At 36.2% G+C, this 16,196-nt stretch overlaps 1 protein-coding gene across 10 annotated transcripts in view; it reads left to right on the top strand.

Annotated features, from left to right (window-relative positions):
- The window catches only part of ANAPC10 (anaphase promoting complex subunit 10), a 196,311-nt gene that overhangs the window by 105,603 nt on the left and 74,512 nt on the right, over positions 1–16,196 (top strand). For 6 of the 10 annotated variants that reach the window (XM_072621162.1, XM_072621159.1, XM_072621160.1 and 3 more), the window contains one exon: positions 14,694–15,105. The exons of the other annotated variants lie outside the window; for them this stretch is intronic. In XM_072621162.1, coding sequence (XP_072477263.1) covers positions 14,694–14,924 — 231 coding nt within the window. In that variant the 3' untranslated portion in view covers positions 14,925–15,105. Of the gene's footprint in view, positions 1–14,693; positions 15,106–16,196 lie in introns of those variants that run through there. 10 annotated transcript variants of the gene reach the window in all.

Here is a 16,196-nt window from a genome sequence, read left to right as displayed (position 1 = left end):
TTTATGCATTTAAAAACATCATTCTGAGATGATATAAGTAGGTTTCACAACACTTTCAAAGTTGTCCATGGCAGAAAAAAGTTAAGACCTTTGCTTTAAAGTTATTATCAAATTATTCTCAACAGATTGCACAAACAGAATTAATTTCAATTTAATTTTTTCAGATAAAAATTGAACTTATCAAAAAGCATTTATTAAGTACCTACTTTGTTAAGAAATACTGTGCAAAGCTCTGGAGGTACAAAGACTAAAATGAAATAGTCCTTGCTCTTGAGGAACCTATATTCTATTGAAGGGGACAGCATATATCTTTATATGTCTATATATCCACATATACAAAAAATACCAAAGGTAAATATGGCAGGGGAAAGCACTTGCAGCTGGAGGGTGTCAGGAAAGGCTTCATATAGAATGTGATGCTTGAATTGAACTTTGAGGAAAACTAGCCTAGGAGACTGCCTAAGATATCTTTATGCCTTTCATCTTGAACTCCCTGTGCATTATTTCAGTTTATCAAACCAGCAATAATCGGTTTCCACTGCTCTAAAAACAATGGAATCACTATTCTAAATAAAATATAGAATGTAGATTAAACTAAGGAATTCTTTCCTTTATAAGCTCAATTATTCTGTTCTCAAAAGGTTTTACAGTTGGATTTGTTTTCTGATGCCCTTTCTACTTGACTACCTTTCATTGTTTTAGGAAAAAGACTAAAATCCAATAAACTCTCTAATCAATTTACACTGTGGATGTTTTCCTTGCTTCTTACTTTAATTTAAGCTCACTTCCCCTAACATTTCGTTACTGATGACTTCTGATACCTCCATCTTACACAGCTACTTCCACATCTGAACTATTTAAGACATGCGAATTAACAAATGTGTTTCTATAGATCAGTTTTCAATACAGAAAATTATTTGAAATGAGTTGGGAGACCCCTTTGCTAGTGGAAGTCAAGTCAGTAAACATTTATGAAGTACCTATTAAGTGCCAATCATTCTGCTAAAAAGCCCTGGGGAGATGAAAGAAGGCAGCAAGAAATAGGTAGGATAAATTGGAGGTAATTTTAGGTGGAAGGCACTAACATTAGAAAGGACATCAGAAAAGGAATACAACTGTAAAACCTTTCACAAACACAGGATTCAGTTCTTATTTAATGAGAAAGCATTACAAAGTATATAGTTATTACATGTCTGATAAACTATGAATTTTTTGTAAATTATAATTTTTATTAACTTATCTCATTTTACTGCCTATTGCCCATTTGTATATTTGGCTATTCAATATAATAGGATTTTGAATGAATAGATCTGAAATTTATATTTTTCTTTAAGACTACACTTTTGTTTTTCTCTTAGGAACTAGTAAGGCTTTACTGTCATTCCAGTGACAATGAAAAGGGCTTTGGGTGTGTTTTTTCCCTATCCTTCCAGTATTTCTGCACAGCACATTGATTTTTCTTTTCTGACATGGTCCTTATTGCTCCCTACTGAATTTTGAAAATCAAATCCAAACTAACTAACCAACTAAGCCAGAAGAAGAATGCTGAACAGCCCCTTTTTTAGCCTTTTGGCATGATTATCTTCACTGTGGCTTTCTGGGACTCATCCCATTGCCTGAACAAATGGTTTACTTCATTCTAATTTGAAAATGCCAAGTGAGATCCTTGCCATGTTAAACTCTTGTCTAGAGATTTTTATACAAAGAACCAGTGCTGTAGAATATGACTTTATGGAGACATACTGTCAGTTCAAAGGGAAAGAATAATTATTGGAACTAATTTCTTTTTTCCCAACATGGCTCCTCTGCCTTAATCAGTTTGGACTCTTTAATATTCTTCTACCCCATCTATACATTTATACTTGCGTGTGTTTGTGTGTATCTTGCTTGTTTTATTTCTTTGCTTTTACCCAAGCTACTAAGTGGCTACCTACATATTCCTGGTCATTCCATATGTTTCATTTGCATCAACAGTTCTATTCAGGTGTTTTCTTCACCTAGTCACATCCCATATAAATCACTAATTTTCTAATGCTGCTTGCTGCCTTTGGTCAAAACATATTTCAAGTAATTTCCTCTGCCATTTAAATGTTTTTGTATAGAAAATATTTGTGACCATATTAGAAGTGTAAGAAATGGAAAATAAAACATTTTAAGATCTTGAATATTTAAGAAAATTATTTTTCTATTAGTTGCTTTTACTGCCTGCATTTTCTATTAACACCTGAAGGATTAAGATAATTTTAAGAAAAGATAAAACGTGGCAGACAATATGGCAACCAGAATCCTAGCCAACAATGTTGACAAAAAGTGTTGAACAAATGGCCAGACCATGGAGATTTTGCTTATAGAAATAGTAGAATTTATAAGAATTATTCACAACCAGGTCATAGCTACCAGAAATTATAAACGTATTTTTCTTAAGAAGTCTGGTACTCTTAATCGATGCAATTATGAAAAGAAAAGGCATAAACTATGCAGTCTGTCCTGAAGGCTATAAAAATTTAGCACCTATCAAATGCCTAGCAAGAAAAGACCTAGGATAGAATGATATATTGATAGGTTTTTGTTTTGTTTTGTTTTGTTTTTCATGAATTAACAGACTACAGATCCCCAAACTATAAATATGGTCCTCAAGATATTCCTGGTAATTCAGCTAATGGACTTAATGAGATCATTATCACAGACAAGATTATTGCTTATTACTCCTTGGGCATAGCATTGATCCATAAGAATGTAATAATGTTTTAAACAGATGTCACCATACCAAATACTCATCATCTCCAAGCAGCATGGAATGAAAGAATTTCAAATTATAGAAACCTTGCAAAAGAAATCAAAATCTTGTGGGCATAGAATGAAGTACCCGTCATATGGTCCTTTCTAATGCTACAGTCATACTGATATCATCAAGGAATCTACAAAAAATGAGTGCTTTTATTTAATTCAGAAATCGGGTATTTTTATGAATAGATAGCAAGATAGCAGCTTGCCTCAGGACCATTTCTTAACTGAATTCCATTTTTAAAAAATGAGAACGTGACAATAGCCATAATAACAAAAATAGACTGTGAATTGCAAGGCAGGTCCTGACCCACATTAGTCCTGCTCACTTAGAGTGCATGCACTGATGAAATCTCAAGTGCATCCCTGGAATAGCATTAACCACTCCTGGTTATCTTTTGGATAAAGAAATTCAGATCCAAGAGTGGAACCAAAAGGCAGCAATGTGTTGACAAGGAAACGTTGAACACTGTTGATGGAACAAGGTGATGGACAATTTTACTCAGTCAGCGGGCATTTAAGGGGGCACACTCTGTGCCAAGCATGCAGCATGCCCAATTCCAGGCGTTTTCACCAGCTGTCACCCGTGTATGTAACGCTCTTCCTCCTCTTCTCTACCTCCTGGCTTCTTTAAAGTACAAATTAAAATCCCACCTTCTACAGGAAACCTTTCCCTGTCCCTCTTAATTCTGGTGCCTTCTCTCTGTTGATTATTTCCTATTTGTCCTATATAACTTCACAAAGCATAAAGACTACAGATGTACGGACATATCATTTAAAAGCTCAACTATTTAAATTTCTGTCACACTCATTTACTTTTATGAATTTTAAAAAATAAATTCTTAATTTTAGCATGATGAGACACACTGCCTATACATTATGTGTGCAACAGTTTCCCTATGCCATTTTCTTAGAGCAATAGAAGAAGCCCTGTTTCTTGGCCATTTTGGTCTGCTTATCTGTCTTCAGTAGACTTTTCTTGAGCACTTACATCAAAATCTCATTCTTTGGATGGTCCTAAGGCTAGGATTACAAATGCTGTCTTTACAATATAGTCACCGTGCAGCAGCTGATGAAAGTGTTTGCAAAGTTCAAAAATCACCTAGAATGATGTATAGCAATATAGTGGCTATGTTGAATTTTAATAAGAGGCAGTAATATTTACAATTTTAAATAACCTTTCATATTTTTGGTTTTTGTAAGTTTGTAGTGTTTAATTTTTGAGGTTATTAAAACTTAAAACTAATCGACTTGTGGACTGTTGAAGTTATGAAAGATAATTACAAAGAGCAGCTGGTGGGAACTAAGAAGAACCTCTTGTGAAAGTGGGATTTGAGGGGCCTTGAAGAAAGCCTGGGAAATTAAGAGACAGAGGGGAGGAGGGAAAGCCTTCCAAGCGTGGGAGGATGGCCAGTGCAAAGACACAGAGGCAGGAGATGGAGATGTAAGGCCAGCTTAGCTGGAGCCTGCAGTATTTGGAGGTGAATAAAGTATAAGAAGGCTGAAAAGTTAGGATAAGCCAAGTTGTGAAGGATTTTAAATGCCAAATAAGGATTTTGTATTTGATCCTAGATGTATGAGGGAGCTACTAGAGTTCTTTTAGTGCTAAGGGGTGTGGTGGGGTTATGTGTGACATGATCAGATATATGTTTTGGAAAAATCACTTTAGCAACTCACTGAGGGAGGAGAGATTTAAAGCAAGGAGACCAATGAGAAAGCCAGTATAGTAGTCTAGGCCAGCAGTTCTCAAACTTGTTGTTCAGAGGACCTTTTTACCCTCTTAAAATTACCCTCTTCTTAAGAGCTTTTGTTTATGTGGGTGATACCTATTGTTAATCACTATATTAGATATTAAAGCATCTTAATATTATGAAAATAGTTCTGACCTCCTGAACCCCACTGAAAGAGCCCTCTAGAAGAACCACTGATCTAGGCTGAAGGTAATGAGGGGCTGAACTAGGATGGCAACTGTATGAGTGGAGAGGAGACATAGACAAGAGATGTTCTGAAGGGAGAAACAATAAATCTATTGGTATATTGGCTATGGGGGTTGAATGAAGAAGCTTAGCATGATGTCAAGGTTTCAAGCCTGGTTGACTGGGCATGCCCATGACAGTAATAGGGAAGTACAGAGGATGGAGGGTTTGGAGTGAAAGATGATGAGTTCTGTTTGGATACAACTGAGTTTGATATTCCTGCAGAACATTCATACAGATTTGTTTATAGGATGATAGCGCTACAAGACCTCGCGATGGCTACAAGAAATTGCAGGAAAGTTTCCTTTACTTAAATAATGTCAATTTAAGTGGTATAAGGAGCTCTCCACTGAGAAATACTCTCTACCAACAGAGCTCTGTAGCAGCTAGGCAGCTTAGAGTTTTAAACAGTTGTCTAGGGACCCTTTATCTGTAAATAATCTGCCTGGGGTTACACAGCTAGTATATGTTATAAGGTCATATATCTAAAGGTAGAGCACATCTCAGAGTCTATCATAGTCACCCCCTTCATTGTACAGATAAGGAAACTAAGGTAGTGTCAGGTAAGATTTGAACCCAGGTCTTTCTATGAGACTGATTTTTCTATTTGCCATGCCACACTACCTCATTCTTAATTTTTAGGCAATTGAACTTTAATAGTCATTTCGTTTTATTTCAGTTTAACTAATTTCCTCATTATCTTAAAAAAACAATTTTTTTTAGTGGCTATATAAAGGGTGTGGCTGGAAATCATCCAGTGTGTACATAAACCATCCTGCAGAAAATTTAGACCCCAGACAAATTAACGCTTAAACTGGTTTAAAGAGTAATGTATAACCAGTAACGGTAACGTGTGTGTGTGTCTACACACACAGACACAATATATAATGAGGAACTATCTCACCATAGTGCTGTATGTACGTAGGTGCCTGAGAAATTCTTGTCCAGTGAATGAGTGTCTTTTTTTTATGGCATCTTTCTCTTACAGTATTTCCCTGCTAACATTAAATAGCAGTAGTCCTATTGAGGATAGAAACATACAGCCTTCATTTCCTTAAAAAAAAAAGAAATTACCGCAGTGTTGTCAGTCGTGTGCCCAGTCTATTGGAATTGTTGCTTTGTGTTATCTTACTTCAGTTTTCAGGGAGCAGAATTTTTGGTTTCTGTTTGTCTCCTGTGTTAAAACAATTTATCATTTTAAAAATATGTATAGGGGAAAAGTATAAGATGTAATAGAGACCATGGACTTGAGATGCAGAATGAGACATACTCCTAAACATGGCCAATGGGAGAATTTATTTTGACTGCATATTTGTTAGAAAGGCTTAGTTCTGCCTTCTATCCTCTCACTCCCCTCCCCGCAGAGGGATGGAAGGAGAGAGAGAAAATAATTTTTTTGTTAATTAAAAACAATAAGACTTTTTAGAACTCTAAGGGAGTGTTTCCTTTCATCTTTCCAAAGAACAGTGGTGACAGTTGAATAATGTTACCAAGAGGTTCAAGGATGCAGAAGTTATGAGGACAACTGTTGCCGTTGGTAAACTGTGTGGCTAGCCGGGCCTCCTTGGGATCTTGTCCCATCATGCTTTGTTGTCTCTGCTTTTCCTGAAGCTTACAGAATTGGAGGCACTACAGAGGCACGGCAGAATTTATAGGCACTCCAAAGAATGACACCAGGCAGGAGCTTTTGCCTCCCAGGTCAGCCTGCCCTGGATACATATGCAAGCCTCCGATTACAATAACAGGTCTGGAATCAGTATAAGTGGGTTACACTTGAAAATGACTTTTCTTCGAGTTTTACAAAAAATTGTTTCAAAACCAGTCAAAAAGCAGCATCAAACATGAAATGGCAAGTAGGCTGTGAGTAGAGCTGTTTCTGCATATAGACTAGAGCCTTGATCTGAAAACAGCAGGGGGCATGGAATCAAAAAATAAGCACTTTAACTTTTTAGATTCATTCTTCAAAGAAGTGCATTTACAGATACTGATCATCTATAAACTTATTTAATTTTATTTATCTAATAAAAGAGTGTTTTGTGATGCACAAAGCCAAATTAATTGATACATTGAATTCATCGAGTCCAATTGCTAGGAAGGATTTATTACAATATCTTGAAGAAACATATGAATGCATTGCGTAAAAGAGTGTACTTTTTTTGAAATTTGGAGTCTTCTGATACATTTACCCCAAATGACTACTTGGTAATTTCATGCAAAATAGGGCAAATAAACCCCTAATTTGAAGACTGTTAACTAAAACAGTTCCTTTCGGAATTGTGATACAAATGAAAAGGTGTAGAATTGAAAGGTTTGCATTCTTGTAGCTGAGGATAGATGTTAATTGTTTTGTATATACCTGGAGATTCAAACTACATCAAAGTTTACTGTTCATTTTCACTTTTTACTGTCACTTTCAGAAATGCATAAAGAGAAAATTTTAGTTAGTTGCTGATTTGATAAGCAGAAAATTGTTTTTAATTTTTCATTGTTCTTTGATAAATTGTTGGCTGTCGAATGAAAATTCATTTAGTAAAAATACAGATGTCTTGCCAAATTATATGCATTCGAGTATTACACCCTCACTTATGCTATTTATTCGTTGTTGTTGTTTGTCAGTCTTCTAAAGCTAGTTAGATTGACCTAGCTCATTTTTACAGTTCAGTTTGTCAGGGTGCAAGCAGTGCTTTAAAATATTTTATTTAAGCTTTTTTGGAAATCAAAATTTTCTAAATGATGTATTTATAATATTTTTGCAAAGCCTGCATCTGTTCATCTAAATACTTCACCTGCTCTCAGGAAAAAAAAGCCTTTAAAGTAGGGGGAAAAGATAATATATCCAGACTCTCCCATCTTTAATTCATCCTTTGCACAGCTGCAACATTGATGTTCCTTTTCTAAAAATTGATATATTTGTTTATATAGAACCAGCATTTCTCAATATATCTGTTTTCTTCTGTCCCAGAGAGCCAAAACTTTGAACAAAGGATAAAAAAGAAGAAAAATCAGTAAAACTAAAGAGCACCTAAAATTTCTTACAGTTTTTGCAGTCTTATTCCCCTACATCTGCAAAGAAGTGGAGAGCTGGGGAAGGTACTTTGTCCTATCTTTATTTTGGGACCAAGATACTGCCCCCCCCTTCCCTTACCAGCCTTGTATTGATTTTGTATTTATTCTCTGTATGCACATATATGCATACGTGTGTATATGTTTCATGTGTAAGCCTCTCCCATCAGAAGGTAAGATCCTTGAAGGCAGGGGCAGTATTTCTACTTGTATTTGAATTCCCAGTGTTTAACAGAGGGCCTGGCTCAGAGTCAGTGCTTCTCTGTAACAGAGAGTTTCAACTGTTTTATGTATCATGGTCCCCTTTGACCGTCTGAAGCACATGGATCCTTTCTCAAAATAACCCTTTAAAAAAACCCTTATAATTAAGGAAATGCTAAATTTCACTGCGAGATTAGTGAAAATAAAAATGAAGTTGTTTTCACATCCCAATTGCTGGCCCCCCTGTAGTCTCTCCACTGGCCTCTGTGTCATAAGCATCTCTATCATGCATCTCCTCTCTACCCAGTTTTTACCCTAGTTGAAGCTCTCATTACCTTTTCTCTGATCCCTTTCGATAGCTTTTTTTTCTTTTAAAATTATGTATTTAAATACCCTCCCCATGAGTATTCTGTTTACTCAGTGGAATACAAAAAGATTTTATATTGAAGCATGAGTGTGTGTATAATAAATTCTTCATGTTCCTTTCAAAACTGTCTTGCTTGTGTGTGGTTCCTTCTAAACTTTCTTCAGTTCTTTTTTATGCATTTAAAAGATATCTTAATGACTCTTTTTTTTTTTTAACATCATTACTGCTAAACCCCATTCACTAACCTCACTACTTCTAACTTCCCTCCAACTTAAAAGAGAAAAAAAAATACCTTGAGAAAAATATGCATATTCAAGCAAAACAAATCCACAGTGTCTATTACCAAAAATATATGTCTTTTCCCACACCTTGAGTCCATCACCATCACTTGAGTCTCTTTCACGAGGTGGGTAACATGCACCTTTATAAGTCCTCTGGAGCGATGGTTAGTCATTGCTTTGATTAGAGTTGTTTAAGTCTTTCAGAGTTGTTTTTCTTTTCATTCCTGCTATACTTGTATAAGTTGTTCTCCTCACTTCAGTCTGCGGTAGTTCATACTTTCCATGATTCTCTGAAACTATCTCTTTCATAATCCTGGAATAATCCTTTTAAAAAATATTTTCATTTTTAAAAAATAGCTCCATACAAGACAACATCCTATGCACAATGCCATGTCTCAGTACTGACCGTGGAACTCCAGAGGCTTGAAGAAGCAGGCATATTAGATATAACCTATAGAACTTGTAGTACATTTTATTTAGGGATAATTGCCCTTTTTTCTCTTAAGTCATCCATATGAGATAATTGGTATGATTGCTTATTTCTTTCAGGCACAGAACAAAAAAGAGACTTAAATTTATTTTTTTTGGAACAGCCAAAAAATAAAGAAGGGCGCAAACTTCTGAGAAGGAAAAAAATGCCTATAATTTTCTAGGAACTTTTCAGGTGCTCTTTTAACACAATCTTCTTTGCCGCTGAAGTAAGCTATAGTTTTCTTTTATTCATTTTAGAATCTTGCAATCTTACCACTGAACTTTTTGCATTATTTTAAATTTTGACGCGAGGACATAGCAAATACTTTCAAAAGTTATGGTGCCAAGAGATAAAAGGAGCAGAAAGTGAAGCTATGTGTATTGAGGAACAGGGCAAGTTTATGCATTGTTTATGCAGCACATTGAGAGAAACCCCCAGCCTATAAAGGTTATTTGCTGTGGTTCAATTTACTCAAGCTGCCTTGGATAGGACATGAAAATCTAACCAATGAAAACAAATGTTTGTGTCAAAAAAAATCGTATGCAAACTCAGATCTCTTGATCAACCTGTGAGTACCATTCAGAACACAATTTTAAGAGTTATTCTTTTCTGTATTTAAAAATCATCCTACAGGTGGTAACTAGAGAACCTTTAGAGGAAGCCTAAATCTCTTTGCCATGAATTATTTCAGTTGATTTTTACTGTTGATTTACTGTTGATTTTAAGATATGAATAAGTGTTTTGCTGCATTACTGCTACTGGAGAAGAAGGAGAGAGGGGATGACATTAAAAATAGGAGCACTGATGGACATTCCAAAAGACATGGCTCGATGTGCCAATGGTACCTTCACTTGCATCATTGCCACCTCCAGTGCCGGGGAGTGGCCATGGTACTTATTGAGCCTAATGTGGAAGAAGTGGGAAATTATGAAAATACAGCTGATCCCAAGCTGGAAACTGCTGAGCTAGAAAAAGCTGATTCCTGGCTTCCCAGATTGAAAGGAAGTGAGAGCAGCAGAGATCATCGTTACGGCTGAGTACAGCTAACGTTGTTGGAGACCTGAAGACAGGCATGCTGCTAAAAACTGGAGCACCAAATCAATACTAGTTTAAAACTAAAATTCTGAATGTTTCTGCTTCTGTTAGCGTGAGCTGAAAAACCTGTTGAATTAATTGTTGTGGTTCTAACTGCAAAATCCAAATGGAGGAGCCATTTGACTATGTCTTCAATTTAGAAAGTAACACACCTTTGGTTGCCGTTCTTCAACTCAAGTAATCCATTCTTCCACAGTTTTACTAATTACTAGTGGAATTTAGATAACTTTGTAATTTATGTATTGCTGGAATATTCAGGTTTCAGCTTGTGTGAAATATCCTCAAAACCGCTCACAGAAATATAGAGCTCTTCTTTGGTGAATAAACAGAGAACATCCACTGCCTTGAAGATTTTCAAGTTTCAGTGTATTTTACTATTCCTTTAGTCAGTCTGGCCTCATGATCTTTCACTTGTCTCCTTGGCTAGAATTCAGTGTGGAGACTCTGTCCTAAGAAGTCCCCCAAATCCCACTTCTAGTATTTGGTGCGCCTGAGTCAGAAGGACCCAAAGCAGGTATTCCCTTGATCTCTGCTGCCCCTTCCCCTCCACACTGTGATTTTGGAGAAGTTAGATGGCTGGCTGACATTAGTAAATCCATGTGATGTTTCACTCCATCCCCATCTACTACAATCCTAGGGTGGCAAAGGGTGAGGATGAGTGCTAGTGCTGCTGCCAGGGCTGACTCCCAGCCCCCTCCACACCTAGGCAAGTGCTTGTTCCAGCAACACTCCCAAAAGTACATAAGGGTATGACAGCAAGAAAGTGGCATATGATCATGGTTGAGGGGGGCCCAACCTCCATCCTTTCCAGCCCATTCTTCTTCTTCTGCTGCCACCATAGTGGGAAATGTCATGGTACAATAATATTCCACTCTATACATATGCCATAATTAGTTCAGCCGTTTCCTAATTGGTGATCACCCGTTTAGATTTCAGTTCTTTGCTTTCCCCTTTTAATTCTCCTTTCAGGATCAACTTGTTTTGCTTGTGCCTGTTCCTTCCCTGCATTATCCTCCCTCTGGACTCTCCCATCTCCTCACTTTTTGCCTTATTGAACATGATGTACTGCTTCACCAGACTTCCTGTATGTTCAGCCTTCCTTTGTCCATTTCAGATCAGTGTGAGGCTCTTCTGATGTCTGCTCCTGTGCCTTTTCTTCTATTTTAGTACATTCTTCTTAGAAACTTCAGCTCGGAGAAATTGCAAGTTTAAGCCCCTTCTTCCTCCTTTTTGTACTTTTCTATTCCTGTTACCTTTTCTTCTCTTTCCTCTCTCCAGACTCTCAGTACAGTCCTCTGGTTTTCTTAGTTAATTCCCATTAAGATTCTGAAGGGATATCTATTTCTTCTCTGGTTAATATTTTAGCACTGTATTATCATACTACCCCTTTCTAATGGCTCAGATAAATACACATCTCTGGTTTTTCTTGAGTCTTGTGTCTGCATTTCAGAATTTTTATTCAGCTCTGGTATTTTCATCAGAAATGCTTGAAAGCCCTCTATTCCATTAAACATGCAGCTTTTTTTTTCCATATAGGAGTACACGTAGTTTTGTGGGATAGATTATTCTTCATTGTAAACTCATATCTTTTGCCTTTGGAATAATGTTCTCCAATGTCTCCTTCTCTCTCCCTCCCTCCCTCCCTCTCTCTCTCTGTCTCTTTCCCTCTCCCTCCCCCCCCCCCTCTTTCTCTTCCCTCCTCCCTCCTCCCTCCCTCTCCATCCCTTTCCCCCTCCCCAGGTTTTCTGAATCCTAACTGGCATTCTCTAGTACTTGTACAAGCTTTTAATTTTCTTCTAATATTAATTTAATTTTCTTCTAATATTTTTTCTTATTGTCAGAAATTCCATTTTTTACCTAAATTTTGTCAGTTTCTCTTCTAAGGTATTTATTCTTTTTCCTCTATCCTCCAGAGCTTTTATTTCATTTTAAAATGTTTGCTTTATTTCTTTCAAAATGTTCAAGTCAAGTGATTTTCCTCAAGCATAGATTTGACCATATCAACCCCTATTCAGTAAACTCCAGTAGCTCCTTCTTATCTCTACCATCAAATAAAAACTCCTTTATTTGACTTTTAAAGCTCCTTACAACCTGGAACCTTCCTATCTTTTTGTTTCCTATCTTCCTAGCTTTTTGGGTTTTTTTTTAACACTGCTAAAATTTGCCATCAGAGGTAAGTCAAACTGGCATACTCATTGTTCCCTCTGCATAACTAACATTCCACCTCCCATCTCTTTGGGCCTGTCCTTCATGCCTAGAATCAGTAACTTTGTTCAAGGTTTTGCTCATGTGCCGCCTCCTTCAAGAGGCTTTTATTGATTGCCCAGATCATAAGAGGCAGATCACTGTCTGTTAATTTATGTGTATCTTGCATGACTTGTTTGTGAACGTGATGTGTGCCATCATTAGAATGTCAGCTCCTTAAAGGGACAGTCTCACTTTTGTATACCCTAGTGCCTAGCATGTAATAGCTACTTAAATACATTTTTGACCAATTCGCGTTTCTCTTCACATTGTAACTCACCATTACAAAGGTTCTGGCGTGCAGCTCACTTTTTCTGAAATAGTACATTAATTTAGAAGGTAGGCTTAGTGGTGCCCCCCAAACTAGTGCTATAAAGCACCTCATCAGTTGGCATGGACGTACCCGTCACTTAATCTCACCCATAAAGGGGAATACATTGTACTACATACGCCCCAAATACCCATGTACTGATGGGCAACATGATCCTGTGTTCTGTGTGCTTGATTATAAGGTTTATATCTAGCTTCAAGAACTCATTACTGAAAGGGAATTATCCAACTCATATAAGATTAGAATGGTAGTTGTGTTGCTGTGGCATGTCTCTCAGATGTCAGGTGACTACTATTGCTCCTCTGCCCATTAAAATCTTTGTTACTTGTACCGTAGGAACTATTCTTCCTTTGGGTCTAAAGACATCTTATACAATGGGGTTTTTTGTTTGTTTTGCAATATAGTGCTCATTTACTCTTGAATTTGAGGAAGCACAATCAATCATTAAGCATTTATTGAGCACCTCTCAGTGCTAAGCAGTGTGCTAGATATGGGATGCAAAGACAAAAGTGAAAATAATATGTGCCTTAAAGAAACTTAAGATCTAGCAAGGGAGGCATGTACATACACAGGCATATACAAAACAGATAAAGTGACTTGGGAGGGGAAGGCACTAGCAGCTGGGCAAATCAAGGTGGAGCTTCATATACATGGTGGCCTAGAGTTGAGCCTCACAGGAAACAAAAAGTTCTGACAAATGAAGGTGAGGAAATCTTGCCTGGCTATGCAGAAGCATAATCCTTTGTATGAGGAGCAGCAGAGTGTGTGGAGGAGAGCTGAGTTTAGAAGGCTTAATCTAGAAAATCCTTCATAATGTTGCCCCCTTGTAGGAAACTAGGTATTTTGGCAGCAGTGTAGACTTCTAGGCCTCAAGAGTACTACTGAATGCATGATTACTGTAATTTGCCAAATGATAATATTAATGATCTGGCAGGATTAATGCTTCTTTCAGGAGTTCTTATTTACTCCTAGGGAATAGTTACATATTGGGAGACTTTGGTTGATAATAAATATAGTTCTACCAAAGAACCAGGAAAAATATATGACCTCATTTCAAATTAGTGATGCACTATTCAAAAACAATTAAAAACTCTCATAAAGCATCTAGTATCCTAAGAAGATTTATTGAACTGGAAAAAGTCATTCTTCGATGGATTTTGATTTCTTTATAGTCAACACCTGTTGTTCATGTATGTATATTGTATGGTATAGTAGAAAGAGCACTGAGTTTAGAGTCAGAAGACATGACTTTCTAGTCAAGGTTTGATTGAGCTCTTAGGCAAAGCAATTACTTTCTTTTTACCTTAGTTTTTTTCTGTAAAATGGGGGTGTGCTCTACCTGTTTGAAAGAGTTGTTATGATAACAAATGGAGAATGGGATAATAAATGTGAAAGTACTTGGTAAGAAAAGCATTATATAAATGTAAGACATAAAATAACTTGTAGTGCATCTTTCTCAACATACTTTGAAAAGTGCGCCATGCTTATCATTCCTTTACCCTTACCTTCAGGGTTTTGCTGTGTCATTTTCCATTTAGTCTGCTTTTAGATGGATAAGAAAAGGCATGGGAATGTGAGAAACCATATCAAATGACATAGCCTTTTCCATCCACTCAAAAGTCAAACCAAGGACATTGCAGGTTTGAGGGGTTTTTGGTTGTTGTTTTACAATGTTAATGTTGAGAAAAACATCTGTATAAAGTTATTGAGGTTATCTGTGCACTTTGTTTTTATCTTTTATTTACTATTTACTATTACTTAATTTTTTCAGTTACAAAATTTCAGTCACACTGATGAATTTTAGAATGCCTTAGTGTAAAATGTTCATATTTATTTAAAGAATCCATTATCTATACTTTTTCTTGTTTTTTCTTGGCAGCAACTTGAATTAGTGGAACCTAGTGGTTGGATTCATGTTCCTTTAACTGATTCCCATAAGAAGCCAATTCGTACATTCATGATACAGATTGCTGTTCTAGCCAATCACCAGAATGGAAGAGACACTCACATGCGGCAAATTAAAGTATATACTCCTGTGGAAGAGAGTTCCATTGGTAAATTTCCTAGATGTACAACTATTGATTTCATGATGTACCGTTCAATACGGTGAATCATTTTTTAAAATTAAATGGGAAGCTAATAATGTGAAGTCTTTATTCTTCCTTCTTATTGATACTGTTTGAGGTATCTTTCAGTGGAGGAAAGAGTAGAGAATAAAAATGTTTAATTATATTGTATAATATTACATGTCTAAAATTTTTTGTTTCACTTTAATAAATAATTTAAATACATCTTGAGTTTCACTTTTTTTCTCACATCAAATAATTTCATTTTAGATTTCCGTAAACTTTACTTTTGAAACATTTTTTTGTTTTTAAAAATGTATACAAAAAACCACATTTGTCTTCTGTTAGAAACCTAATTGAAGAAAAAGCTTTGAGGGAATTTTTGTTTGCTTGTTTTTTTCTTTAAAAAAAAAAATAACTTACCAGGTGATTACTTCATGCAGTGGTTATACATAAGGGTATTTCATTGACTTTACTACAAGTTTGGGATAAGATCCAAAAATGTGTTCTGTTAATAGGTATGGTCTTTAATAGGTCATAGCTATTACCTTTTTTTCCTGCCCAAAGGAAGTTTATTCTTTTAATAAGATCGATTTTTTAGCTGTTATAAGTTTTTAAAAGGGACTCCATTGTGGTAAAAAAGCATGTTTTACTTTTGCGGAAAAGGTTATTATTTTAACTGGTTTAAGTGGGTTTCACCCTTCTACATAATTGGAACTGTAGCAATAATTTAGCAAAAGGAAGTGAACATTTATGAAACTATTCCATATGGTCCTCTTATTAAATTTGTATTCCATATGGTCTGTAACTATAGCTCGGTATATAATGAAAGTGTTACATGTGTGACTGGCATCACAAAGAGTATGCAAAGCACATTCCTTTACTTCCTAGAGTGATCCTGTATAATATCATAAAGTAAAAATGTAAATTTAAAAAGAAAAATGAAACTTAACTACCTGCTTATTTGGCACTTGATCCAAAGGTGAGCCCACAAATACACAAAATGACTAGGGACTTGTCCATTACAAGATAATGGAGCAGTCATGCTACCGCAGTCCTTCATCCTGAAGTACTGAAGTGGCAGGAGGAAAACTGGATTGCCCATAGCTGGTACTCTCTCAGCTTGTGGGAAGTGAGCAGATTCAGTCGGATTGTCCTCTTTAAAATGCAGGAAAGTGAATTTTGCTCTCTCTCTTCCTGGTCTTCTTTGTATGGCTTGAAAATTAAAAACTGTAAGCTGACAGATAGCCAAAGAAATCAGGCATCAGCTCCTGTGTGATTCATTTTAGTCTTCCATTAAGTTCATGAGAATTAAC

The sequence above is a fragment of the Notamacropus eugenii genome, chromosome 6 (genome assembly GCF_028372415.1).
Source record: "Notamacropus eugenii isolate mMacEug1 chromosome 6, mMacEug1.pri_v2, whole genome shotgun sequence".
Taxonomy (NCBI): Eukaryota; Metazoa; Chordata; class Mammalia; order Diprotodontia; family Macropodidae; genus Notamacropus; species Notamacropus eugenii.
This window is presented reverse-complemented; position numbering and strand designations above follow the sequence as displayed.